Source organism: Camellia sinensis, chromosome 8 (assembly GCF_055761805.1).
Source record: "Camellia sinensis isolate YWXY chromosome 8, ASM5576180v1, whole genome shotgun sequence".
NCBI lineage: Eukaryota > Viridiplantae > Streptophyta > Magnoliopsida > Ericales > Theaceae > Camellia > Camellia sinensis.
The window spans coordinates 184,656,454-184,682,619 of NC_138968.1; the positions used below are offsets into that span (position 1 = coordinate 184,656,454).

General features: G+C 31.5%; 1 protein-coding gene and 3 long non-coding RNA genes across 14 annotated transcripts; 3 read left to right on the forward strand and 1 right to left on the reverse strand.

Moving 5' to 3' along the window:
• Window positions 1–1,187: 1,187 nt before the first annotated feature.
• Window positions 1,188–8,547, reverse strand: LOC145797364 (uncharacterized). 4 transcript variants are annotated; one of them, XR_014338819.1, is made up of 6 exons: window positions 8,232–8,547; window positions 4,558–4,645; window positions 4,005–4,075; window positions 2,976–3,016; window positions 2,499–2,641; window positions 1,188–1,477 (listed from the first exon to the last, which is right to left on the reverse strand). It is a non-coding gene; the product is annotated as an uncharacterized LOC145797364 (long non-coding RNA). The 4 variants fall into 4 exon arrangements; XR_014338820.1 differs by having other exon boundaries at window positions 2,499–2,681; XR_014338818.1 differs by lacking the exons at window positions 2,976–3,016; window positions 8,232–8,547 and adding exons at window positions 5,151–5,203; window positions 6,012–6,034 and having other exon boundaries at window positions 2,499–2,681.
• Window positions 8,548–11,076: 2,529 nt separating this feature from the next.
• On the forward strand, window positions 11,077–13,825 carry LOC114294437 (large ribosomal subunit protein uL2z). Its single transcript, XM_028238577.2, has 2 exons — window positions 11,077–11,751; window positions 13,315–13,825. Exons 1-2 carry the CDS (start codon window positions 11,312–11,314, stop codon window positions 13,658–13,660), a joined length of 786 nt encoding a protein of 261 aa, XP_028094378.1. The 5' UTR covers window positions 11,077–11,311; the 3' UTR covers window positions 13,661–13,825.
• Window positions 13,826–17,352: 3,527 nt separating this feature from the next.
• On the forward strand, window positions 17,353–20,648 carry LOC114294440 (uncharacterized). 8 transcript variants are annotated; one of them, XR_014338824.1, is made up of 4 exons: window positions 17,353–17,583; window positions 18,874–18,942; window positions 19,038–19,155; window positions 20,234–20,648. It is a non-coding gene; the product is annotated as an uncharacterized LOC114294440 (long non-coding RNA). The 8 variants fall into 8 exon arrangements; XR_014338828.1 differs by having other exon boundaries at window positions 19,038–19,132; XR_003640456.2 differs by having other exon boundaries at window positions 17,354–17,587.
• Window positions 20,649–21,149: 501 nt separating this feature from the next.
• LOC114294438 (uncharacterized) lies at window positions 21,150–26,166 on the forward strand. The gene is made up of 2 exons (XR_014338829.1): window positions 21,150–24,911; window positions 25,859–26,166. It is a non-coding gene; the product is annotated as an uncharacterized LOC114294438 (long non-coding RNA).

The window sequence follows — 26,166 nt, forward strand, 5'->3', positions numbered from 1 at the left end:
GAGAAAAACAGTCAGAATTAGAGATGTTCTAATTTATATATATACTAGTGTATGCCCGTGCCTAAAGGCACGGTGCAAATAATGATAAAATCAAAATGTAATTGAATATAAAATTGTTGGGTTAAAATATAATTTATTCTATTTGTTGCTAAAAAATTGAAGTCAAAATATAAATCAAGGTCTGGTTAATTTTGAAAAGTTCTTTTTTTAAAAAAAAAACTTGAAACTAAACATTTCCTAATCAACTATTTAAAGTACGGCAAGTAATTCAATCATAAACATTTTGATTTTATTAACAAACTTTATGACTCTAAAGCATAAACTTCATATCAACACAAAAATTAAAAATAAAAGCATCCTTACCAAGCAAGTCAAAAAAAAAAAAAAAAAAAATTTATAGATACAAAATGAAACGCACAAACCAAAGATATTGTACATTTGTTAACACAATAATCCAAAAAAAATTACACCAAACAATGCACAACCAATGCTTGACAATTACAAAAAAAAAATCAAATTAAAATTGAATATCAAACAATGCATGCCAGCCAGTGCTCTATAATCTATAAAAAAATTAAAATTGAAACACACCAACCAATACTTTGTAATTTAAAAAAAAAATTAATTTTAAACACCAAGCAATGCACACTTGCTAGTGCTATTGCCACAACTTAACATTGTAATAGTTCTTTGCAAATTATAAACCCAAAACTACATGAGAAAAAATATAGGGGGAAAAAAAAAATTTAACTTGCCTACATGGTCACATGACATTTTAAAAAATGTATTCTCAGCACAATCTACGCCACATGGAAATAAGAAAAAATCAAGTACAACAACTTACTAATGGTGCAGAGAGACCATATATATTTTGTTCAAACCTTATGTAACACAACAGATATATAAAATCATGGAAACACCTATGTAAGGACTAAATACTACTGTAAATGTTTTGTAAGGTACATCCCTTTTCTAATCACTGATAAATGTGAACGCATACAGGAAAAGATTTCAACTGTTGAAGCAATTATGGATTTAACAATTATAATAGACCTCATCAGTCAGACAATAAGGTATAATAGACCCTAAAAATATATTATATATCTGTATATAAATCAAATAATAACAAAATTCCTTCCACAACATGAAGAGTTTATTCCCAAAACCAACCAACAATACAAAGTTAATGAAATAAAGAACATCTGTAGGTGTGAAATCAATAATCTTCTACACTTTTCAGTGTTTAAATAAACATTTAAAAAATTTTCATATACAAAATTGTAGAAAGCCTACTGTTTTAAGCATTCGCTTTAAGTGAATAAATCTTCCCTCTGTAGAGATGAACCTTGAGAGCAGTCTCAAAATGCAAAGCTCAAAAAATATTGTTTTTCCACTTCCCGTTGGTGCTGAAATGACCATATTTACATCAGATTGGAAACAGGCAGAAAAGCATTCACTCTGCAATGAGTTAAAGTACCTATACAACAAATACAAATGCATAAACAATACCAATTACACCATGTATAGCAACAGAACAATATTTTAGGCATTGTGGGTCAATTCCCTAAAGAAAATTTAGCATCATACATTGTTTGGGAGGCACGGTGTAAAGAAAATTTAGTGTATGCCCGTACCTAAAAGCATGGTGTAAAGAAAACAAATGGGAAAAAGGATACAAATGGGAAAAAGATTAAAAAAAAAAAAGGTTTGGGAGGCATCCATTGCCACTGGTGGCGACATCATTAGCAGGGAATGAAGGGGATGCGGAGGAGGCACATGTGAGGCGAACAGAGTCGGTGATGGCTTAGGGGTGAACAACAGTGTTGTAGGTGTAGGGAAAGAAGAGAAAGAGTCAATAGAAGATAGAAGAGGTATGGTGAGAAAGAAGAGAGAAATGGAAATAGTGAGAGAGTGAAAAAAATCTCAACGCTTCACTTTTTAGTTGGAATTATCTAAACCATTCTAACCAAATATAAGAGAAATATTTTCAAAATTTGCTACAACTATAAACTGAACTAACTACACAAAAAATTACCTAAATGAACATCAATAAATCTGGAAACAATGAATCAAATGTAAAAGTTAAAAAAACGAACTCATCAATAATGAAAATTCAGTGTTTGATTTTTCCTTGGACTTGCAGTACCTTATTCACAAATCACAATAATATGTTTGAATATAGATATTAGACTTTTCTCAAGTGTACAAAGGTTCTAGAGTTCCAAATAGGAGACGTTGCACATGCTAATACATATGTAAGCAAATGATCCTTCTAACTGAACCTTTTTATCAAGCATTACATATGCAACCAGTTGTGGCTAATACAAAACACATGGAAGGCCAACTCAATAAATAAAAATAAAAAATAAAAAAAAACAAACACATGGAAGAAGAAATTATTTGAAAACCAACAATGAACAACAATGTGCTACCAAATAAACCTTGGAGTTTGAATCATATTTAAAATTTTTGAATGAAAAATGAAGAAACTTACGCACTTTAAAACACCATTGCACTGATGGAACACATACTTGGGTGTCCCAGTGGCATAAGTCTGTCTGATAAACCATCATCAGGAGAAGTGTTTTGCGCCCAGGCTTAGTTTCTCCCTGTATTCCAGTCAGTCAACTTCCTATCAGCGCTGTAATTTTGATTTCGAACATAATTCTTCATTTAGTTATCTAAAAAATAAAAAAGAGCTACATTGGTCTACCTTCTCATCATAATGTGTAAATCAAAGAGGTAGGAAACAAAATTAATGTAGCAGAGGCAGAAACGGGAGGGAAAAAGGAAAAACAAAGAATAATCAATATCTGGAGTTGTAGACATGTTTGAACAAAAGGGCAACTTTAATTTTAAACAGAATAGAGAACAAAAGGGCAACTTTAAAATTATAAATTTCACGGAGGGCAACAAAAGCTGAAAGAGAAAGAAGGAGAGGAGTGAAACAACAAAGTCTGAGAGAAATAACTTACCGGAGTGAGCTCTGATGGGGGAAAGAAGGAAACAACAAAAGCTGAGAGAGACAAAAGAGAGAGAGAGTTTTAAATTTGAAATCAAGAAACCTACGCACTTTAAAATACAGAGCAAGCAAGAGAGATGTGATACAAAACAAGCAAGAGAGATGTGATATAGGATTTATGGATACAATCATGGAATTAATTTTCTTAAATAAACCTGATGAAAAGTGCAATAAAATAGAAGCACAAATGACAATTCAATTAAAGAAGAATGCATGGATAGTTTTTTTTTTTATTTTTTTATTTAAGCTTTAAATTTTGGTTCCCCCATGACTAAAATGATATATTATATTAGAAGTCCTATTGAAATTAAGTTGCCAAACTATAAAACAATATGTGCAACATATGGATTGTGTTGAGCCATGATACCACTATCAATCATCCCATAAAAACAAATTGAATTAATGATTGGGATCCATTCCACTAATGTAAGGATGATGATAAGATAAACAAATTTACTTATCACACTATTACTCGTTTGTAAATGGGCATTGGACGTTAAAAAAAAAAATTAATATCACGGTGATATCATATTAAAAAAAATTGATCATATCATTAAATTTTTATTTTGTGGATGATGCAGCCATTTTATTGTTCTTGGTTACATTGTTTTATCAAGAGTTGTGCCTCGTTTGGGAATTCAAACTCAAATTTGGAAGAATTGTTAAATACTCTGCTATCCTCAAATGCTGAACAATTCTATGAACCAAGCATCTTTGAGGAAAACAAAAAAGAATAATGAAATTTTGAGTTAACATAGCTGAAAAACAACAAAGGAATTGGTGACTTGTTTCCTTAATGAAATTGTGCTGTTTCACATTTTTACATCAGATAAAATTGTTACAAAATCTAAATCTTTAATATCAAACACAGAAATTAACAATTTTTATACTGGAATGCAATATTTCAAATAAGATAAATTAGAAATCAAGAAATTTACTGAAATCAATGTATCAAATCCGAAAACTGAGAGCGAAGACTTACTGTCTCGAGGATAAGAACTGAACCGAAACTTCACTGATACAATGATGCTTCCTCGACAATGTTGAAATTTCCTGTTAAAAATAAAATAAAAATTGTCGAAATTTCAGAGGGAGGGTAACACCATAATAATTGAATCTCATTCTCCAAGCCAAGTCTGGCAATGGTAAGGAAGATCGAAGGTGCTGTGATTGTGTGAAACCACATTTATAAATTGAAGGCACTTTATGGGTACTTTTTTCCGGGGAAAAATTTGTACACACAATAACATGAATATAAACAACAACAATAACATCAAATCAAATATAATCGAATTTCACAATGAACTCAAAAAAACCACTAAAATTAACCAAACAACATCAGAAATCGCAATTATTCATATGTAGATACAATTAAAAAATAGACACAGCCCGTCAGAAAGAGAGAGAGAGGCAGGACACGATGAACTCAAAAAAAAAAAACCTCAAATTAACCAAACAGTATCAGAAATCGCAATAATAAAAAAAACACACAGCCCAACAGAGAGAGAAGGGGAGAAGTAGAAACCGAGGACTACCTTGCGAGCCGAGTTCGAGAGGCAGAAATCGAGGACTGGAGATTTCCTCACTATCAAGTGAACATCTTCATTTGCTCTATGGCCAGATCTGCATGTCAAGTTTATGTTTAAAAGATGACTATCCAGTCTTCAATCATTAATTAAGAAAAATAAATAAACGAAGATTGAGCACATTGATACATTTCTAGTATAACCATCATCAAAGTATCCAATTCAAATTAAAACCAAAATCAAAATTCGTTATAATCATAAGTATTTTGAAGTTCACCATTTATTATTTAGAAAGTCCAAACATAAATTTATGCCACAAAACAAAAACAAAAAAACAAAACAAATTTATACTATCTATCAAGTAAATCAACAACCAACAAAACCAACTTTAATCTTCAGTAGCTTTCCCAGAACTATATGTTAATATTTTAAATAACAAATTTTAATTGATCTCTAAGTGAGTTACTCGAAGCTTTCCCTAGTCTTAAGTTTACAATCTCCTTTTCTAATGGATTTTCACCACCATATATGCACCATAAATACTATAATTTACATCTAGTGTAGCATAACAAATCCCATATTTCTCATATTCAAATGCGGACCTGCTGTAGATTTCCTCACTGAGTGAACATCTTCATTTGCATTATGGCCAGGTCTCCGTATCAAGTTTATGTTTCAAAGATCACTATTCAGTCTTCAATCATTAATTCAAAAAAATAAATAAATGAAGATAGAGCACATTGATACATTTCTAGTATAGCCATCAAAATATCCAATTCAAAAAATTAAATCTATTCAAGGTTGAAGAATATATGCCACTTCAAAAGAAGCAAATAATACACTATCAACAATCCCTTGGTATAATATATGAAGTTTGTCCCAGTGAAGGAAGTGTAGGTAATACTGTAGGAGCTATAGAAGGCAAGGAATACATATATTAAGATTAAAATATATATATAAAATTGTGACAGGGTGCTTTTGTGGGAGAAAATTGAAAGGATGTAGCATGCAAAACAATACAATATGAAGTGGGTTTAAGTCAATTGAAATGTTTAAGTTTGACATCAGAACTTAATTACAAAATTAGCATGCAGAACAATACAGTAGATACTTAAAAAATCAAAAGAAAGAGAAAGGGTATGCAGTCACTGTCCCAAATTCGCATGTGCTTCCTTCCATGTAGGTTCAAACAGACACATACAATACACAACTCAAAATGTTCACTGTGATCTGATTCCCAATCCATAGTGTTGTAGCATACATTGTGTTGAGTCTGTATTGGATGTTTAAAACTTATTTAAAAAAATAGTAATAATACTGTACAAAAGTATGAGTTAGTGATTTGTTTGATAATATAAATATTTTTCGTATTTATAATTAGTTACTTATTGATTGAGAAATAAAAAAATAAAAAAAAGTATGAATAGAGCTGTGGTCTATTTCAAAGTATTGAAGAATTTTACTTGAAGCTTTCCTTGAACACATTATGTTTGACCATGAAGTGGGTTTTGCATCAACAGCGGCAGTGGTGATGATGAGCGGCGGTGGTGGTGTTGCAACCATATAGACAAACCAGACATAGCCATAAATTGATCTACTGGAATGCAATAAACTGATCTACGAAATTAGAAATCAAGAAATTTATTGAAATTAATTAAAAGAAGTAATAAACTGATCTATGAAAGGGGAGAGGCAGAAATCGAACCTTGCGAGTGTGAGTTCGAAGGGAGGGTGGTTGTCGATGCTGAAATTTTTATTCATACGAAACAAATTGATTGGAAAAAAAACCTAACTTGGATCATCATCCGTATATCATCACCAACCTGAAAAAGTGAAACAAAGAGAAAAAAGATTCATCAAATACCAGTTTCATTTTAAAAATAACACCTTTTTAAAAAATAACAGAGATTGCCCGTGCCTGAAGGCACAATCTAATAAAATTCTTATATTACAGTCTATGTGTTGCAAAAATGTTAACGATCATAAAAATGTTTTATGAAAAGTGTCTCAAAGTTGTGATCAAATAGCCAAAAATGTTCAGGATCAATCAATCGACCTACAAAGGTTAGATGATTTTTCATAAAACTACTTAAGAGAAATTATGTAGTATACCCAAACAAATATAGCCTTAAATAGTATATCAAAAAATAAAATAAAATAAAATAAGGGGAGTGAATTTAACTCGGTTACAGTCGTGTACCCATGAAGTGAATTTAAAAAAATTAGAATATTAAATTAAAAAATTAAAAAAAAATAGTGTGTGGTTTAACTCGGTTACAGTCGAATTCACATGTGAAGTGAATTTAAAACATACATTACTTTATTAACATTTGTTTTGTGTTTGAACTCTTGATCTATATATTATTTTTCTTAGTATTTTTTAACGTATGAAGTAGCTGACATTATTTGATAAACCACTTTGTAAGTGAATCACCTCAATTTCTTAATTATTGTTCTTAAAAAGCAACTAATATGCTATTTCCAATATTTTTTATTTATCCATTAAATTAGAGCTACCCTTAATAAAATAAGGGGAGAAATGATGGGAAGTGGTCAATGTATACGTCCCAAAAAAAAAAAAAAAAACAAATAAACAAACAAACAAAATAATAATTGGAAAAAGAATTCACACCAATAAAAAACAATCTCTTCTAATTTTATATGTAATGATATGACAAATTACATATTAACTTTTGATTTATTACAAATTCAATCATGTAACTCAACTCCATTGCGATGTCATTGCAAATGAATTGTAAATTCCAAAGTGCAAGTCTTTAACATTAATCTAGAAGAGTTACCCTCTATCTTTCGTAAACAAAATTCTTGTTCTTTCAATTAAAATTCGCCAAGAAATAGATAATTAAATGTGTTGCTAATAATAAATTTAAATATCTAAAATAAAACATCATTTTCTTATGGAGAGTTATATAATTGGAAAGATCCCAAAACTAAATTAAATACGACAGTAATTCCATGTACGCATAAAAATCAGAAAAACATGCATACAAAATCAATATGCAAATTGATTCTAGGTAATGTGAAGACTACAACCATAATGAATTTAAACCACATTAATTTTTCTATATATAAATTGTAGTGCTCTTAATGGTTCCATTTAGCAGAGAAACATTTGGGTCTAACCCCAAATAACACTTCAGCTACATATTTAGCAGTCCTTGCCGGTTCCTTGATGTTGTATTGGGATATTAAATTTGTGGAAAAATAAAAATAAAAATAAAGAATAAGTGAACAAAGTAAAAGCTCATTGCCAATCATGATACATTTCAGACCTAAGATTTTTTAAAAAATTAAATCCAAACCCATAAGCTACATAAAAAAATAAATAAATAAAAATTGGGATAAGAATGCACAAACAGAACACCAAAAACCCTATTCCCTTATTATATAGATATATGTTTGATAATACAGATGTTTAGTGAGAAAACAAAATTTTAAATTTGGATGATTTTCACTTCTATTTCTTTACATTCAATAGAAGGGAAATAGGAGCTCAAACTCAGGAATCGCACCTGGCAAGAGAGCACCACAGGCCTTAGAAATTGAAAAAGCTAGAAAGATAACAATAATGTGACTTGGCAAAAGAATTTAAAATAGCAATGATATGATTAAAGTCAAATGAGTAGAGGATAAAGTGGTGTAAAGGTAACAAAGAAAATTACCAGCCAATGCCAACCACCAAGACCAACAGCCTTCTTGACGACACCTTGTTCTGTTGTTCTGTTGTTTCCTGTTACAATAACTTTGGTGTGCCTAGGAAGAACAGAAAGCTCTTCATCCCCGCTTTCTTCCCGAAAAGGTAAGAGAATCCGAGAAGAACATAAATTTCCCCTAAATTTCCCACTTCACAATTTCGAGCAACAAATAGAAATCAAACCCAGTTACTTCAAAAATAAGCAAAACACATCCGATTAAAATGCCTAAAACGTCTAAATTTAGTCGAAACCTTCCTTGTCATAAGCAGCTGATATTAAAAAAAAAAAAAAAAAAAATTCATTAGAAGAACACCCATCAAAGCAAATTCGGTCTTCACTATTCAGTACCCAGAAGCAAAAATGTTGTATAACCTAGAGTGTCTCTTGTTCTAATTTGTACTTGGACTATTCTCTTCACACATTTCAATTGAATGAAGCTATGATATTACTGAAGATGAAAACAATAAAGATTGAGGGTATGAGAGAGAGAGAGAGAGAGTTCTGTATTAATGTTGATTCTTCAAGGGGTCTGACACAAAATTTTGAAGGGAATGTTGAATGCGATGAGCCACAAAGTTCAAAATTTTGACAGCAATAAATGAGCAGCAAATTAAAAAAAAAAAAGAAAAAAAAGAAAAGTTTTACAAACTAAAAAATAAAATAAAATAAAATCATACTCGCTATCCTAAAAAAACCCAATTTACCTTTCAATTATCAGAAAAGTACATATACTGAAAAAGAAACTTGAATTCTTGAGGGGGTGAGTGTTGGTTGACTAAAACAGAAACCAAATAAGCCCTAGAATTTAGAAATTCAAGAAAAGGTCGCGAAACAGAAGCAGAGAAACAGAACATACCAGTTCACACGACTCCGAGAAAGTAACAGAAGCAGAGAAACACCGAATGCGAGAGAGAGAGAGAGAGAGGCGAAACAGGGGTTTTCTTCGGCAAGAATTCGGAATTTGGGGTGGGATTGGAGTGGAATGCTACGGATCTGAAAGGAGAGGGAATCGAAGGTTTGAATTTGAAGGTGGGTTTTGAAGGTGGGTATTTGAATTTGAAGGTGGGTATAAAAAGGTGTTATTTTTTAATGGATAAAGGGAAAGGAGATGTAATGAATCTTTAAACCCAATTTCCCATCTCTCTAAACACTCACTCCCACACCCCTAAGAAAAACCACCATTCTCCTGCTGCTGCTGATAGTTCAGAGTGTTTTGGAAGTGAAATACTGGAATGTGAAATTATCAAATTTATGATACCATCAAAAGTGAAATGTGAAATGTGAAATATAAATTATGATACCATCAAAAATTATCAAATATATGATACCATCAAATTTTCTCATAAAACACTGGGTGCTCACGGATTGGTTTTGAGCGGTTCGAACTGCTGGTTGGACCCATGAGTCCAATGGCCTGCGGTTTGGGAAAAGTGAACCTACAATCGCTCATAGTATAGTTTACGGTTTGTGCAAGTATGGTTTGCGAGCAGTTTGCGGATTGCACTTTTTCCTTACAAAATTTATTTTTGAGCCTTTCCCCCCATTTTCTAAACATTCTTTTGGGCCATAAAAAAACGAACATAAACAATTCTAAGCTATATATTATGAGCAAATTTGAAAAATGAGTTCTTTGTTAATTTTTATTCTTTACGTAATCTTTTTTAGACTTGTGTATTATCCACATCATTCAAAAACATAAATAAATTAATAAACTATTACCTTAGAACATTCCCCAATGAAGATCAAACACTCAATAACAGCAAAAACCCAAAACTGTGTTACCTACAATTAGAGAGTCAATCTAACTAAACCCTAAAATAAACTAAACTTCCCTTCCTCAATCCACAATCATTGCCCTGGTCCAATTTGTCTGAAATTCCAAAATTTGAGACCTTCCCAGTGATCATTGATCCGAATCAACTTTTTTTTGGATAAAATAAAAGATTTTGATCAAATCAACTCTTTCTTTGCTTTCATGACAGAACCAAAGGAAATTTCTATTCAAAACCAAAATCAAAAAGATTCACCTAATGACAACACAGAGAGAAGGCGAAATTTCTATTCAAAACCAAAATCAAAGAAAACATGTCTGCAAAGAAAACATGTCTGAAAACATGTCTCCAAATTCCACTCCATTTTCTTTAAACCCTAATTACTTACTTCAGAGAGAAGGCGATTTTTGAGAAGAAGTTTGGGCACTTTAGGAGGTAGAACCACAGAACCACAGAAGCAGATACCACAGAAGCAGAAACCACAGAACCACAGAAGCACTTCAGGAGGAAGAAGTCTGCAAAATCAACAAATCAATAACCAGAGAAGTCGAAATTTCCAATTTTTTTTCCATCAATCCGATGTGGCAGCGCCGACGCCGGCGAGGCGAGAACTACTGAATCAATCCGATGGGCCATGTGATCGGAACGCCAGATCTCGATCTATCAGCAGCAGCCCTAGATCGAACACATCTCAGCCATTGATGACCTCCTTCAGCAATGCTATCTGATCTCAGATCGGTTGTGAAGCACAGTAGGGAGAGGGAGAGGGAGAGAGAGAAAGAGGGAGAGGGAGTTGAGGATAACGTTTGGGTAGAGGCAGGCGTGTTTGGTAGGCGTGGGAGAGAGAGCAGAGCGTGTTTGGGCGGGAATCAAATACATCCCAACCGTTGATATATATTTGGGATTGATCTTAGCCCTTGGATCAAAATATATCTCACATATATTTTGATACATTTTTCAAAAAGCTTTGTGCCTTATTATATATATATATATATATATATATATATATATATATATATTTATATTTATTATAAATTTTCAATTTAAGGAAAAACGGCAAACAGACAGAACCCATACGATAGAGATATCCTGCATTAGAGCGTGTAAACCCCGACAACATTTAAACCAAACACAATCCCAGATAAGAATTTCCTAATACCCAAACACAACCTAGGGCAACCCTGATCACTCTAAAATATTCACTCTCTTCTTTTCCCTATTCTATCCTCCTGCCGGCCCAAACCCTAGTCCAGACACAGAGAGAGAGAGAGAGAGATGGGTCGAGTGATCAGAGCTCAGCGTAAGGGTGCTGGGTCGGTATTCAAGTCCCACACCCACCACCGCAAGGGTCCGGCTCGGTTCCGCAGCCTGGACTTCGGTGAGCGCAACGGGTACCTGAAGGGCGTGATCACCGAGATCATCCACGATCCAGGTCGCGGCGCCCCTCTTGCACGCGTCACTTTCCGGCACCCATTCCGTTTCAAGCACCAGAAGGAGCTATTCATCGCCGCCGAGGGCATGTACACCGGCCAGTTCGTATTTTGCGGCAAGAAGGCCAATCTCATGGTCGGCAATGTCCTCCCCCTCAGATCTATCCCCGAAGGTGCTGTTGTCTGTAACGTTGAACACCATGTCGGTGATCGTGGTGTTTTGGCTAGAGCTTCTGGTGATTACGCCATCGTTATCAGTCATAACCCTGATAATGGTACCTCTAGGTATTCTGATTGTTTGTTTGTTTTAGTGCGAATTCATCTGATTCATTAATATTTGATTACTCGATTTCTGTCTGTTTTGTGAATTCCGTAAATGGCTTTGAAGTTAACGGATTTAGGGTTTTAATATGCACATAAAGTGATGACTTAAAATTGAGATATTTTACCAGAATCCCTTGGTTTTAAGGATTTGAAATAACTATTTTGACCTAATCGCCTCAATTCCACCCATAATAAAGCATTCAAATCTTTACTGATGTGTATAGCTTTTGATAGATTAGATACTGAAAAGTTGTAGTTCAGTGAGAGTGTAATTCATGTGACACTTAATATGAATCTGGGTTTTTTTTGGTATATGGCTGCCTTTGGAAGAAGGGTCCGGTCGGGTCGGGTTTGGGGATATTTTAACAAGATAAAATAAGATTTTTAGTTTAATAAGACAAAACATCACATCTAATTTATAATTATTACATTTTTTTTTTACAAAAATTCAAAAAAAGTCAAAAGTCGTGACCTTTTAGCCCATGCTATATAGAAACATTGAGCATTGGAGGTTCTGTTATAGTAGAGCTTGTTTTTTAAAGGGTTAATTAGACTAATAGTTCTTATAATTTAGGATTTTTTGGTCTTTCATTTTTCAATTGTGCCATATTTGATTCTGAATTTTGAATTTTGTTCTAAATAAGGACAATTGAAAATATTATTAGATTTTTCAAGGATAAAATCGTCAATTTGATAAAATATAAACTAATTTGACAAAAATAAATGTCAAAAAAATATTTTTAATCTTTTAAAAATTATTTTTATCTACCAATGATAAAATTATGTAAAATTAATAAAAATTACATGATTAATTTTTTTAAATTAATTTTATATGATCATCATCCAAATACATAATAAAAATTAATTTGGAAAAAAAAAAAAATGTCTAAAAGATTTATTAATTTTACATAATTTTATTTTTAATAGGTAGAAATAATTTTTTTTAAATTCAAAAATATTTGTTTGACATTTATTTTTGTCAGATTAATTTATATTTTATCAAATTGACAATTTTGCACTTGAAAAATTTAATTATATATTCAATTGTCTTTATTTGGATCAAAAATTCAAAATACAGAGTCAAATATGTTACAATTGAAAAGTCAAGGACTAAAAGGGACACAAGTCTCAAACTATAGGGACTATTTGTGTAATTTGTCTTTTTTTAAACGTTATCTATGGATTAAGTGTTTATCATTTGAAATTCATTGATGCAATCTTTTTATTTTGGTTACTGTTGCACCATTAGTCAGGTTGGGAGTAATAGTCCCAATTCAGAGTCTTTCATGCCTTCAATGTTGAAATTTTTTATATATTCACGGTGGAGGGGGTTATCACTTTTGGTTATGTTACGTATTTTGAAGTTTTGGAGACAGTAGGATAGCATAGCATTGCATTTCTGTATTCGATTATACCCTACTTTTTTTAATACACAAAATGGGTTAGTTATGTTTATTGTTCTTGTCTATTTGGTTTGAATCTGTGGAACTGATGATTTATTCTCATACATTGTGCTATTGATAGGATCAAACTCCCATCAGGGGCCAAAAAGATTGTGCCTAGTGGGTGTCGTGCCATGATTGGTCAGGTTGCTGGAGGAGGACGTACAGAGAAGCCCATGCTCAAGGCTGGTAATGCATATCACAAGTACCGAGTCAAAAGGAATTCATGGCCTAAGGTTCGTGGTGTAGCTATGAACCCCGTGGAGCATCCTCATGGTGGTGGTAACCATCAACATATTGGTCATGCCAGTACAGTTCGGCGCGATGCTCCACCTGGGCAAAAGGTTGGTCTTATTGCTGCCAGGAGGACTGGTCGTCTTCGTGGACAAGCTGCTGCTACTGCTGCCAAGGCTGATAAGAGTGCTTAAAGAAATTTTAGGGATGCTGGCTTTATTAATTTTGTTAATTTTTTTTTGGCCCTATATTGTGTTTCAATCAGATTTTGGATGTCCACTTGCAAACATGGCTTGTTGGAAACATTCTAATTTTGTTTTGTTTTCATGATCCTTTATTGAATGGATATTTCTTTGTCAGAGCTGTTGTAATTGGTTTTAATTCTTCTTTTTTTTGTTTGGGTACATAGAAAATGAAGTAAAGTCCAGCTAGGCAGGTCTTCAATTAGAGAACTTTGTAGCTGAATCAGATTCAATAAGAACTTTGTAGTAGTCTTTTCAACTTAATGATCAACGGTCCGTGTAGTATACTAAGAGTAAGGATCGTTTTTTTTTCTTAAAATTTTTTAGGGTGGTGTATTGTGTGGTTGAGATTTAATGACAAGTCACATTTAGGAAATTTTAGGAAAAAAATACTCTAGAGGATCTTTGGTGGTTTACTAAACTAAGATTGTTTGGAATGTTTTAAATAAATATATTTTTTGATTTTTTATTAAATATGAGTTGAGTTTGAAGTGATGTGATAAAGAGGCAACGTGATTTAAATAGAATAGCAATTTTTTAACTTTTTTGAAAAATGTCAAACCTAACCTAAATTATAAAAAAAGAGATTTCAAGTGCCAAGGTTACCTTAAGCAGGTGTGCACATATTTTAGGTTCATGTCATAAAGAAATCTAAGGGTTCATGTCATCAAGAAATCTAAGGGGTGGTTTGGGATCTTTTAAATAATTTATCTTTTTATCTTTTTTTTTATTAAATTATCTTTTTATTTTTTACACATTTTTCATAAAAAGATAAAAGTATATTTATTTAGATCATCTTAAACAATTCCTAAGTCACATCTTGTTATATATCGGGTAGCCACACCCAATTTTGGGCTATCCTAAATTATAAAAAAAGAGATTTTAGGTGCCAAGGTTACCTTAAGCAAGTGCGTGCATATTTTAGGTTCATGTCATCAAGAAATCTAAGGGGTGATTTGGGATCCTTTAAATAATCATCTTTTTATTTGTTTTCTATCAAATCTTTTTATTTTTTTATATATCTTTTCATAAAAAAATAAAAAGTACACTTATTTAGATTATCTTAAACAATTTCTAAGTCACATCTTGTTATATATTGGGTAGCCACACCCAATTTTGGGCTATCCTAAATTATAAAAAAAGAGATTTCAAGTGCGAAGGTTACCTTAAGCAGGTGCGCGCATATTTTAGGTTCATGTCATCAAGAAATCTAAGAGGTGGTTTGGGATCTTTTAAATAATTCATATTTTTATCTTTTTTTCTATCAAATCATCTTTTTACTTTTTTATACATTTTTTCATAAAAAGAAAAAAAATGCACTTATTTAGATCATCTTAAACAATTCCTAAGTCACATCTTGTTATATATCGGGTAGCCACACCCAATTTTGGACTATTTTACGAAGATGATTATAATAAATTTTTTGGTTAAAAGCTGTTTATAAACAGTTTTTTTGTGAGAGAGGAAGTGAGTTATAATCTGAAAAGTGGATTATAACCCACTTCCCAAAAGGGGCCTTTGTGGGCATTAATTATTTTTTCATATCAAAATTTAATTAAATAAAAATTTTGTAGTAAAAAATTGGTACTTACTGTGTGATCTGATTTGGTCATGACGTATTGGATTGGTTTTTGTGGTGCACTTTCTTCTAAGAAAAATGTTTAGGAGTTCTAATTAGAGCAAGCATTAATGATGTGGTAGTGGGTCCCACCCATTGTTATAGTGTATGTTGTGCCTTGGTTTTTTTTTTTTTTTTTTTTTTTTTTTTACCTCACTAGTGGTGGATTTAGAGCCCTTTATTTAGAGTTCTAAATCATTCATGTTCTTCAACTTCAACTTGTTTAATGAATAGTTATAGAAAATAATTTTTTTTAGAAAAATGACTCGTAGCTCGAATTTCGTCCAGCTCGAATGGCCCGAACTGTCCAAAATGACATCGTTTTGGGCAGTTTTTTTTTTTTTTTACTTCTTTCTTTCTTTCCTTTTCATTCTTTCCTTTGTTATTCTTTCGAACACAGACATAGAGGGAAGAGAAGAGGAGAGAGAGAGAGAGAGAGAGAGAGAGAGAGTAGGTGAGAGAAGAGAAGAGGCGATCGACGGTGATGGTCGGTGATGGTGGCGGCGATCGACGGCCCGATCTCCTCTTTCAAACTTTTTTTTTTTTTTTTTTTTCTAGGTAGATCTGGATCTGACAAAAAAAAAAAAAAAATTATTGATGATGAAGATGTTGTTGATGTTGATGTTGATGAAGATCTCTGTGTTGTTGTTGATGAAGATGTTGATATTGATGAAGATTTCTGTGTTGTTGATGATGAAGATAAACTCTGTTCCTCTCTCTGTGTTGTTGTTGATGAAGATGAACCCAGCTTCCTCTTTCTCTCTCTATTTTTTATCTTTTTTCTTCATCTTCAAAGAGACAAAAGAAAAAAAAAAAAAATTTCGAAAATGCCATTGTTTGGACTCGGGCCATTCGAGCCGTGTTGATTTCGAGCTACCAATCGGGATTGTTTTTTTTATTATAAAATTACTCACTTTTCAAGAAACATAAAAACGTAAAATTAAAAAATATATTTTATAAAAGAAACGTATTTTAAACTGTCATTATTTTTGCTCAAAAAAATAAAAAAACAGAAGATATTTAAGTAGGTTAATTCTGGAGCTTAAACCCTTGTCCTTGCCAGGGAAGGGCTGCAAACGAACCGAACTGTTCATGAACAAGCTCAGCTCGGCTAAACAAGCTCGAGCTCGAATATTAGGCTTGTTTAGTAAACGAGTCGAGCTCGAACTCGCATAAGCTCGGCTCGTTTATCTTTATTTAAATTATATAATAAATATATATAAATAATATATAAATATATATAAAAATAATAATATAAATACATTTTTTATATATTAAATAATATAAATAATATTACAAAAAAAATTATCAAGCCGAGTCGAGCTCGAGCTCAGCAAAGATTGGCTTGGCTCGGTTCGTTTGCAGCCTTAGGGAAGGAGCTTACATTATGTTTGGATTATGTGATTTGGAGGGTAAAGAAAAGAAATAGAGAGATATGCATTTTATTTGTTTGAATAATTTAAGTAAAGAGAAATAGAGAGACATAGAGAAATTCATTTGTCTTATAACTTTCATTTTTAATTTTCTCAAAAGTAGAGAGATTGTGAGAGAAACGAAATCAACAGACTCTTATATTTTCAAAATATCAATTTTGTCCCTATAAAAATAAATAAAATAAAATAATTGACAAAATATAAAAAAATTATTTTGATAATGTAATGTAAAATAATTTACTCTTATGAAATCTAACTAAATAAAAAAAAAATCACAATAATTCTTTTTATTTTATTTCTTACTTATCCAAATAAAAAAGGGAGATTATAACCATTTCATTTTATTTCTTCTCTCTTTTTTTTTGCCTTCAATAATCATTTCTTTTCCTATCTTTTTCTCTTCTCGATTTCCAAATATAGGTGTCGTTTGGAAAGTGAATTAATTTTTCGACTTTTTAATTTTTTTTGATTATTTTAATTTAAATTAAAAAATTTAATTTAGAAAAGCCTTTTTCACTTTTTAAATTTTTTTATAAAGAAAAGTGTAATGATTCTAAGTTTAAATATAATATTATATTTATTAGGTCTAAAATAACTTATTTTATCTTTTAAAGACGAGGATAACCTCAACCTCAAACCTATCCAAACCCACCTCCCAAATAGTGTTAAACCCCCATGCCATGGCCATGGCGATGAGAGCAGCAGCGGCGGCGGGACCTGGCGGTCTGAGCCTGAGAGGGCTATTATTCTCTACTTTAACTTCCACTTCACCCTTCATTCCTCCGCCGACCAATCAAGACCCTCCACCAACCTCTTCGTCTCTGGCACGTATCTCTCTATTTTCCCTTTCTTTCGTTCTTCGATTACTGACTACTGTTTTCTATTTGAATCCATTAATTACATAACTTGCTTTGAATCCATTTGATTTTGCATTTCATCGGCCGCATCTTATATGTTTTCTTAAAAATATCCTCTTTTTTCGTTTCTGTTGGTGTTCTGGTAGTTCTGCCATTCAATTCTAATCAGCCAAATGATTCGATGATGTATAGAGTGTTCGATTCGATTTTTATTTTTTACTTTTTTATTTTATATAAACTTTTCCAGTTTAATTGAAAATTCAGTTGCATAGGGTATTTCACTAGATAAAATCATTTTGTTTTCCTTGTAAGAATTACTGTTAATTAATCATTGTAGCTACTTGTATTTTGGAATCATGGGTTTTCTTAGAAGAGGAACAAGATGAAGAAGGTTAAATCAAGATGAAGAAAGTACAAATTGATGCTTTCTTGTGTTTGTGTTTCATATACTTTCTTTGTATAAAAGTCGGAGGAATCTGTTGATACAACATATTTTGAAAAATATGTTACAGATAACATTGCATGGTTGTGTCTGTATGCCTATTTGTCGTAAGTAATTGTAAGGGGGGAACATGTTTGTTTGATGTAAATACATAAATTTGATTTTATTATGACCAGTATTTTAAAAGGTATTTTGAAGCTTGTGGCAAGTTAGGTGGCCGAAAAATGCTGAGACATTTAAAACAAGACACCCATGTGAAGTGCACTCCATGCGTTTGAAGGCGTAATAGAGCTCATGGATGCTTCACCGCCCCCATGTGTAAAGTGTATATGCTTTACTGACCTCATTTTGTGCAAAAAGTGTATCAACTATTCAATAGTGTTACTGTAATTTTGTCTAATAAATAAAAAAAAAAAAAATGGAGTGTAGTCGTACAAAAGTGAAGTCAGAATGGCACTACCCTTCTTTTAATCTGATGTTAATGTTATTAAGATTTGTCCTCTTCTTGTGGTTTAATTTGTCCATAATGATATGTTATCATGAATTCTGATATTCCATGCTAGCCTTGATACAAATCTAACCTTTGGTATAATATGTACAAATTCGCTGCTCTCAGGCTTGACATGCCGAGCTTTTACCAATGTACCAACCAGTAGTCCCTAAACTTGATTTCTTTTCCCTTTCTTCTAATTTTATGTTATGTTATGAAGATTGTTCCTCTTCTTGTGTGGTTTAGTTTGTCCATTGACTTGATACTGTGGCTGGTATTAAGTCACTGTAATTTTTACAAGAATGTGACCCTTTTGTACTTTCAGGGCTTAGCAAACGTACTACTACAGAAGGACTTCAAGATGCCTTTGCAAGGTTTGGTGATGTGGTCCATGGTTTGTTTTCTCCTGCCAAAGCCTTTTAGAAATTGGTTTTTATCGAAACTGCTATAGTAGAAAATGATTGAACTTTGGTGTTCTGCGCTTTGCAGCTAGTGCTAGAGTGGTGTGGTGACTGATCAAGTATCTGGATATTCCAAGGGATTTGGTTTCATAAGATATGCCACAGTAGAAGACGCTGCAAAAGGTATAAAGGGCATGGATGGCAAGGTGAGGTGACTTTAGCCCAAATACTTCATGCACGTAAAAACACCCTTGCACAGACAAAAGTAGCCAAAAAATGATGGTTTGGAATTATGTGTCAGGATTAATGTTAAGAAAATGGTTTGCCCTTTAGCAACAATGCCCCCCATTCCCGGCTGTTTTTTTATTTTTATTTTTTGAAAATTCCAATTCATCAACAATATTAGGAAGAAACCTTTGGGTCTTGAGATACACCAGTCTGCTCAAACAAGAATTCATCTTCAACTGTGAAAATGAATCCCATGTTTCTGATTGTGTAGTTACTTGTTTGATTCCTCATAAGAAAGTGAAGCAAAAGAAGAAAATCAAGTGCTCAAAATTTTTTACGAAGTATCTTATGGCACAAATTACTTATGTTAAAAATGGTGGATAGCCAGTGTACTAACAAAGTTGCTACTGTTTTTCAAAATGGTTTAGAATATAGATATATATATATATATATACATAGTAGAATTATTTGAGTTCTATTATTTTTATTTCTTATGATGACTTCTGGCATGCTGAGTTTTGTGAATTGATTGTTTTTTAGGCTGTGCAGTTTAAAGCTTGAATAATCTGTATGGATTTTGAATTTCCTATGTAAAAGACAATGTCCTTTAGGCTGTGCTGTTTAAAGTTTGAATTACTTGTATGGATTTTGAATGTTATAACTTTTCTTATGTGAAAGACAAATGTCAACGGTCAACTACACTGTCTGATGGCCTTAGCAAGAACACAAAAGGGAAGAACTATATACCTTTACTAGACAGTGGTCATTGTTCATGTTGTGTTTTGATAATACCCTTGAAATGAGTGATCTTCTAATGGCAGGAACACGGAAGATGTATACACTTTTATTAGATGTTGATTATTGTTCGTGTTGTGTGATTTAGTAACCTTGACAATTCATGACATTTAAAATTACTCTTGTTTTCCCTTATCACCAGCACAATACTATATGCATTTGCTATGCCAGGGGGCTCCTTCAGCTACTTATTGTTATGATATTGATGATTAATTTATTGGGTATTGAGAATGATGGGTCTTTGTCTTATTGATTTTGTAGTTTTTGGATGGATGGGTAATATTCACGGAGTATGCTAGACCAAGACCACAACCTCCTCAGTTCAAGAACAATGCCGGATCACCACCTCCTGGATATGGGTCTCCATATGGTCGTCCATGAATTATTGGTGGGAGAAGCTGGTCATTTTAAAGATATCAGATTGTTTTGACCGCAATTGTGCTTACTCTCAGTTCTCTATTTTGACTTGCCAAGAGCTGAGTCTAGCCTAATATGAATCCGAGCAGAGATTGAATTGACAATATAGACTTGAATTGCTGCATGTTAAGACATTTTTGTGCAGACTATTTGCATCTGCTATTCATGAATATTCTGTGACAATTTCTACTAACGAGGCTGTACTAAGACACTTCAAAATTTGTGCATCATAAATGTATGTTTTTCTGGGTCCTCTACATAACTGGGTTGAGATTGTGTAGTCTTTTGGGTTACAGTTGGATGTTTTACAGTAAAAGTGTCTTGTTTGATTTGCTGCTGCTGCTGCTCTCTCTCTCTCTCTCTCTCTCTCTCTCTCTCACACACACACACACACACACACACACACACACACACACATACATATATTTGTACAAATGGGTGAATTAACACATGATAGAGTTCAACAATGGCAAGTTGCTAAAGAGGAGAAAGGGGGAAGCAGCTCTCCGGGCAAGTGGACCTTGCCAGCAACTGAAAGCAAAACAAGAAGGAAAAGGAAGCATTACAAAAAAGCAACCAAAGCAGGGTTTGAAGTTGAAACAACTAGAATTTGTTCTGGGCATATTCTCCATCCAAAACCATGTCAGGTTTAATATCTACTGCACATCCAAGTATTCGATTCATTATTGATCACAGTAATTTTTAAGTTCAATTTTTTTAATTTTTTTCTTCAAATAGCTGTGCAGTGGTGCGGTGCTGGGAAGGTAAGGGAGGGATTGGGGGTCGGAGAAGGGCTGTGAGGGTGACAAGGGAGAGTGGGGGAGGAGTGGACGACAGTGGGCGGGGGGAGAGGTTGAGGGTGGTTAGGGACAATAGAGGGGTAAGTCGGTGATGGAGGCTGTCTGCGTTGCAGGGGAAGAGAAAAACAAGAGATAGGAAGGAGAAGGGAAGATAAGAAAGAGGGGTATTTTTGATAAATTTAAGGTATGAATCCTATGACTTTGTAATTTTCTTTTCTTTACTTTTACTTTTTCTTTTTTCTTGTCTTTTTTTGTTCTTTTTGTTTTTGTTTTTGTTTTGTTTTGTTTGTTTGTTTGTTTGTTTTTTTTTTTTTTTGACTCTTAGGGCTCGTTTGGAACAAGTTATTTTAATAATTTTTTGATTTTTTTTGGCTAAAATATGAGATAAAAAAAATTAGTATGTTTAGAATGATTTTTTGATTTTTTACAAAAAGATGTACAAAAAGTAGAGAGAAAAGGTAATCTTTGATTTTTTGAGTATATATTATAGGCTTTTTAGTTTTTTTTAGTAACTTTTTGATTTTTAGATTAAAAGTGTTGCGTGTCAAACATGACCTTAATATAATTATTTTTTATTATCTATTTGCAACTATTTGTTCTAAATGTTATTTTTAAGGTTAATTTTATTTTCATTCTCTAAACTATTCTCTTTTTTTTTTTTAAATTTTTTTATTTCATTATTAAATTATCAATTTCATTTATTTTGTCATTGAAAATTTTAATTTGAGCGCATATGGTTTAATTGAAGATGCCTATTGAAATTAGTTTTTTTTGAAATTCAAATTAGTTGCATTTTAGTATTTGAACGACTTATGTGAGGGTCGGGAAAGGGGGGAGATGAGGGATGAGGAGGGGTAGAGAATATGATTGTGTAAAACATCTGTTCAATCTGTTAAAGTTGTATTGGTTGGCTAAAATCGTATTGTTTTATTCGTTAATTGTAATTTAAATTTTAAAATTTATAATTTATTTTTGAAATCATTTTATTTCGTTATACTTAATATATATATATATATATATAAGCAAATGTAGTGATCTCTTAAAAAATTTAAAACTCTCAATCTTAACAACTCATGAATCTCTTTCCTACGTGGCACATTCATTCTTCTCTCATTTTATTTTCCTATTTTTTCTTATCTTTTTTTTTTATATTTTTTATTTCACTTTTTAATTACTTATGGCATGGATATAAAATATTTTCAAAATATTTAAAGATAAAAGATTTTCAAAATATTTAAAAATAGAAGATGAGTTTGACTCTAATTCAAATTTTTTCATCAAAACAAAACTCTCAATCCTAACATCTCATGAACTTCTTTCCTACGCGGCACAACAATTCTTCTCTCATTCTATTTTACTATTTGTTCTTATTTTTTTTATATTTTTTATTTCACTTTTTAATTACTTATGGCATGGATATAAAAGATTTTCAAAATATTTAAAGAAAAAAGATTTTTAAAATATTTAAAAATAAAAGATGAGTTGGACTCTAATTCAAATTTCTTCATCAATTTATGCCTTACCCAATGATATTTGAAATAAATAAATAAATAAATTTATAAATCTCAAAACCTAACTTCTATGACAATATGAAATTAGGCAAAAAGATTGGAGAACAAAAATAACATTCCAAAGAAATTAACCGGGTGATTTAACCAATTATGCAAAATTTTTAGCATCTTATGTGAAAAGAAGCACATGTTTTAAATCTCATATTATGTTTTTTGCTCTCTTTTACTTTTGCAATTTATCCAAGTTTCTCTTTCTATATTCGTATAATTTATCTTCAAATTTGCATTTGATTTTTTTTTAATCTTTATCTTATATTTACAGGATCGATTCTTGCTTTTGATTTTTAATTAAGTTTATTCTATTTTTATCTGATTTTCACTTTCAATATTCTTATAATTTTTTATTCTTTCTTATTTCAATTAAGTAGCTTTAGAAGACAAAATTTGATTAAATTATAGGTAGTAGACACAAAATAGAGTTAAAATTTGTATAATAAGATAACATAATTGCTTATTTTTTAACTACACAAAATTTAAATTTTAAAAAATTATAAGTGGCACTTAAATCTTATATGATTTTTAACATACTACCTCGATTTTATTTTAGTTTTTTTTTTAACAAATTTTAAAAAATTATAAGTGGCATTTCACTTTTATCTAATTTTTTAATTATTACCCTCTCCATTTCTTCTGTTATTAGAGTTATATTAGATTTTATTTTTCTTTTCAAGTTTGCCTTATCTTATTTTTTAATTTTAAATTTCAACTTTTTTTTTTCAATTACTGAATTTCTCTCTACCTCATTTTTTTTAGGATTTGTCTAATTTTCTTATATATATATATATATATATATATATATATATATATATATTTATAGTTTATCTTCAAACTTAAACTTAATTTGTTTTTATCTATATCTTATATTTACAGAATTCACTCTTACTCTTAATTTTTAGTTCAAATTTTTTTTCTTCTAAAATTTATTTAATTAAATATAGTAAGATCACTAGATATATTATTTCAATACCCATCTAAATAAATATCATAGTATTTAATTGTTAATTTATTTGTTAATTTTTAGCATGTTCAACATTATTTATCATTTTTTATTATTTATCCGTTCATAACATGGGTTACCGCTAATATATATATATATATATATATATACTTTTTAACCTTTAATAAAATATCTAAATTAATATCCTGCCGCCACATCATGATAATGATAATTGGTCTTTTGGCAACATTGATAAAAAGCTGCGTTTAGCTTGAGAAAAAAAAAAAAAAAAAAAATACATTGACTTTTTTAGGAAAGAGTTATTTGGCAAGGTAAAAAAAAATTATATGAAAAATTACCGTCATACTCTTATATTGTGTAGAATACATGAGTATACATGAGTGAATATGTAAATTTTCTAAATTAAATAGGATAATTTAGTTATTTTATTGTGATGTGATATTATAAATAAGTATTAATAAAAAAATCAAAAATAATTTTTTATTAATTTCTCAAATTACTTTTAAAAAAAATCAAAATACTTAATAAAAAGTCAAGGGAAGTAATTGAGACCCCTCCAATCACCATCCCCACTACCTTCATACACATGACGGGTGGTGATTAAAGAAAAAAAAATAAAAATAAAATAAAAAAAAAAACTGATCAATCAAAAAGAGAAGATCGAAGAGGTGCCTTATCGAGGGTCCAACTCATTTTCCATAAGCTAATCTTTCTAAAACATTCTAATATAATGAGAGTGGTTCACCCATTCTCATCCTCCATTCCCGTCACCACCATCCTCTCATCTCCCTAGCACCTCTCTCTCTCTCTCTCTCTCTCTCCGAAATGAAGTCCCTCCTGGAATTCGTGACCTGCTGTGGGTCTGCCCCCAGTCGGCCGGACCCACTGCGAGCCAAGGAGAGGCAGTTCCTCGTGCTTCCCTCGTCACGGCAACGGCAACGGCAACGGCAACGGCCTTCCCGGGGCCGTTATCAGAACCGGAAGCGAGGGAGCTCGGGATCGTCGGCCGATTGGCGGCCCTCGCTGGGAGCGATTTTAGAGGACAATGTGGTGCCGGAGTCGGAGAGAGAAAGGTGGAGGAGTATGAACGCTGGATCTGAGAGAATGCTGAAGAGAAAGGTGTCGTCGTCGTCGTCGTCCGCCACCACTGCTGCCGGAGTTTCTGTCCTTAATTACAGTAGCGACAATTCCGGGTATGTTTTTCACTCCCGTTTACTCGGTCCGTCCTCATATAATCATTTTTATTTTTTCCTACATTCCGATACTCAAGGAACGAACTACTAGAAGTGTTTGTTTGTTAACTACATAATTAGATAAAATGATTTTTAGTCTGGTTTAGAAAGAGAGTCGAGCTGAAATAACTTATTAAATAATAAATTAGACTAAAATAATTTATAAGATAAAATATCACATATAATTTATATTTATTTTAATTTTTCTCCTACAACCATCAAATTAACTAAAAAAAGCCAATCAACTTTTCGAAAACAATTTTTTTAATCAAATTAAAATAGCTAAACAACTAAATAGTCAACTTTCCAAACAAGACTTTTATGTCAGATATTGTCAGGTATAATATATATATATATATATATATATATATATTTTCAAATATTATAGAAGTAGAGGTTTTAAAAAATATAATGGAGAAATGAATCTTGTTAAAGTGCTCCCAATGTACAAGAAAATAACAAAAGAATTATGTAGATTTCAAGATATTTATTATTAAATTCAATTAATACATATGTTTGTTAATTTTAAAATGCTTTCTATTATTATTTTTTTATACAATTTTTCAAGAAACTTTTATAAAGTGTGAAAATTAAATTGTTCAAATTAAAATAATAAAAAGTGAAATTTGAGTCAACTATTAGAGTGAAAAGTGTAATTTATCCATTAATATATATGAGTTGGTAGTCTTAATTGGGTGTTTTTTTTTTTAATTTTCTTTTTTCTCTCCTGGTGGTGTTTTATATAAGGGGAAATAACTACAGAGGTAAGTGTAAAAAAAATTACAAATCAGTATAATAAAGTTTATAAATTTTAATAATTAAAATGTTATATTTTTTCATTATTTTATAATTTTTTAAAAGTTACCACTGAATTTTAATTCCCCCTTATATAATTTATTTATTTTCAGGAGAAGTTGCTTTCCGATAATCACGTCATCGTTCTCAGCAGCACCGTTCATGTTTTGAGGGGAGGGGGAGGCAATGTTACGTGGAATGGGTTTTTTATTCTCTGTTCAATCATCAACATCTCTACTGTATGTTTTTGGTTTTAACAAGTATTACCTTAAATCCCTCGACCTTTGCTGTTTATATATATATATATATATATATAAATAAGCGGCGTGTACACATTATATATGTATAATAATTATGTTAGAAAATTTTAAATGATGGTAAAGAGAGAGTGATATGACATAAAATTAAAATAATTATCATA

Coding starts and splice junctions, on each gene's coding strand:
- LOC114294437 (XM_028238577.2), top strand. CDS start 11,312: ATGGGTCGAGTGATCAGAGCTCAGCGTAAGGGTGCTGGGTCGGTATTC. Junction 11,752..13,314: donor CCTGATAATGGTACCTCTAG/GTATTCTGATTG, acceptor TGCTATTGATAG/GATCAAACTCCCATCAGGGG.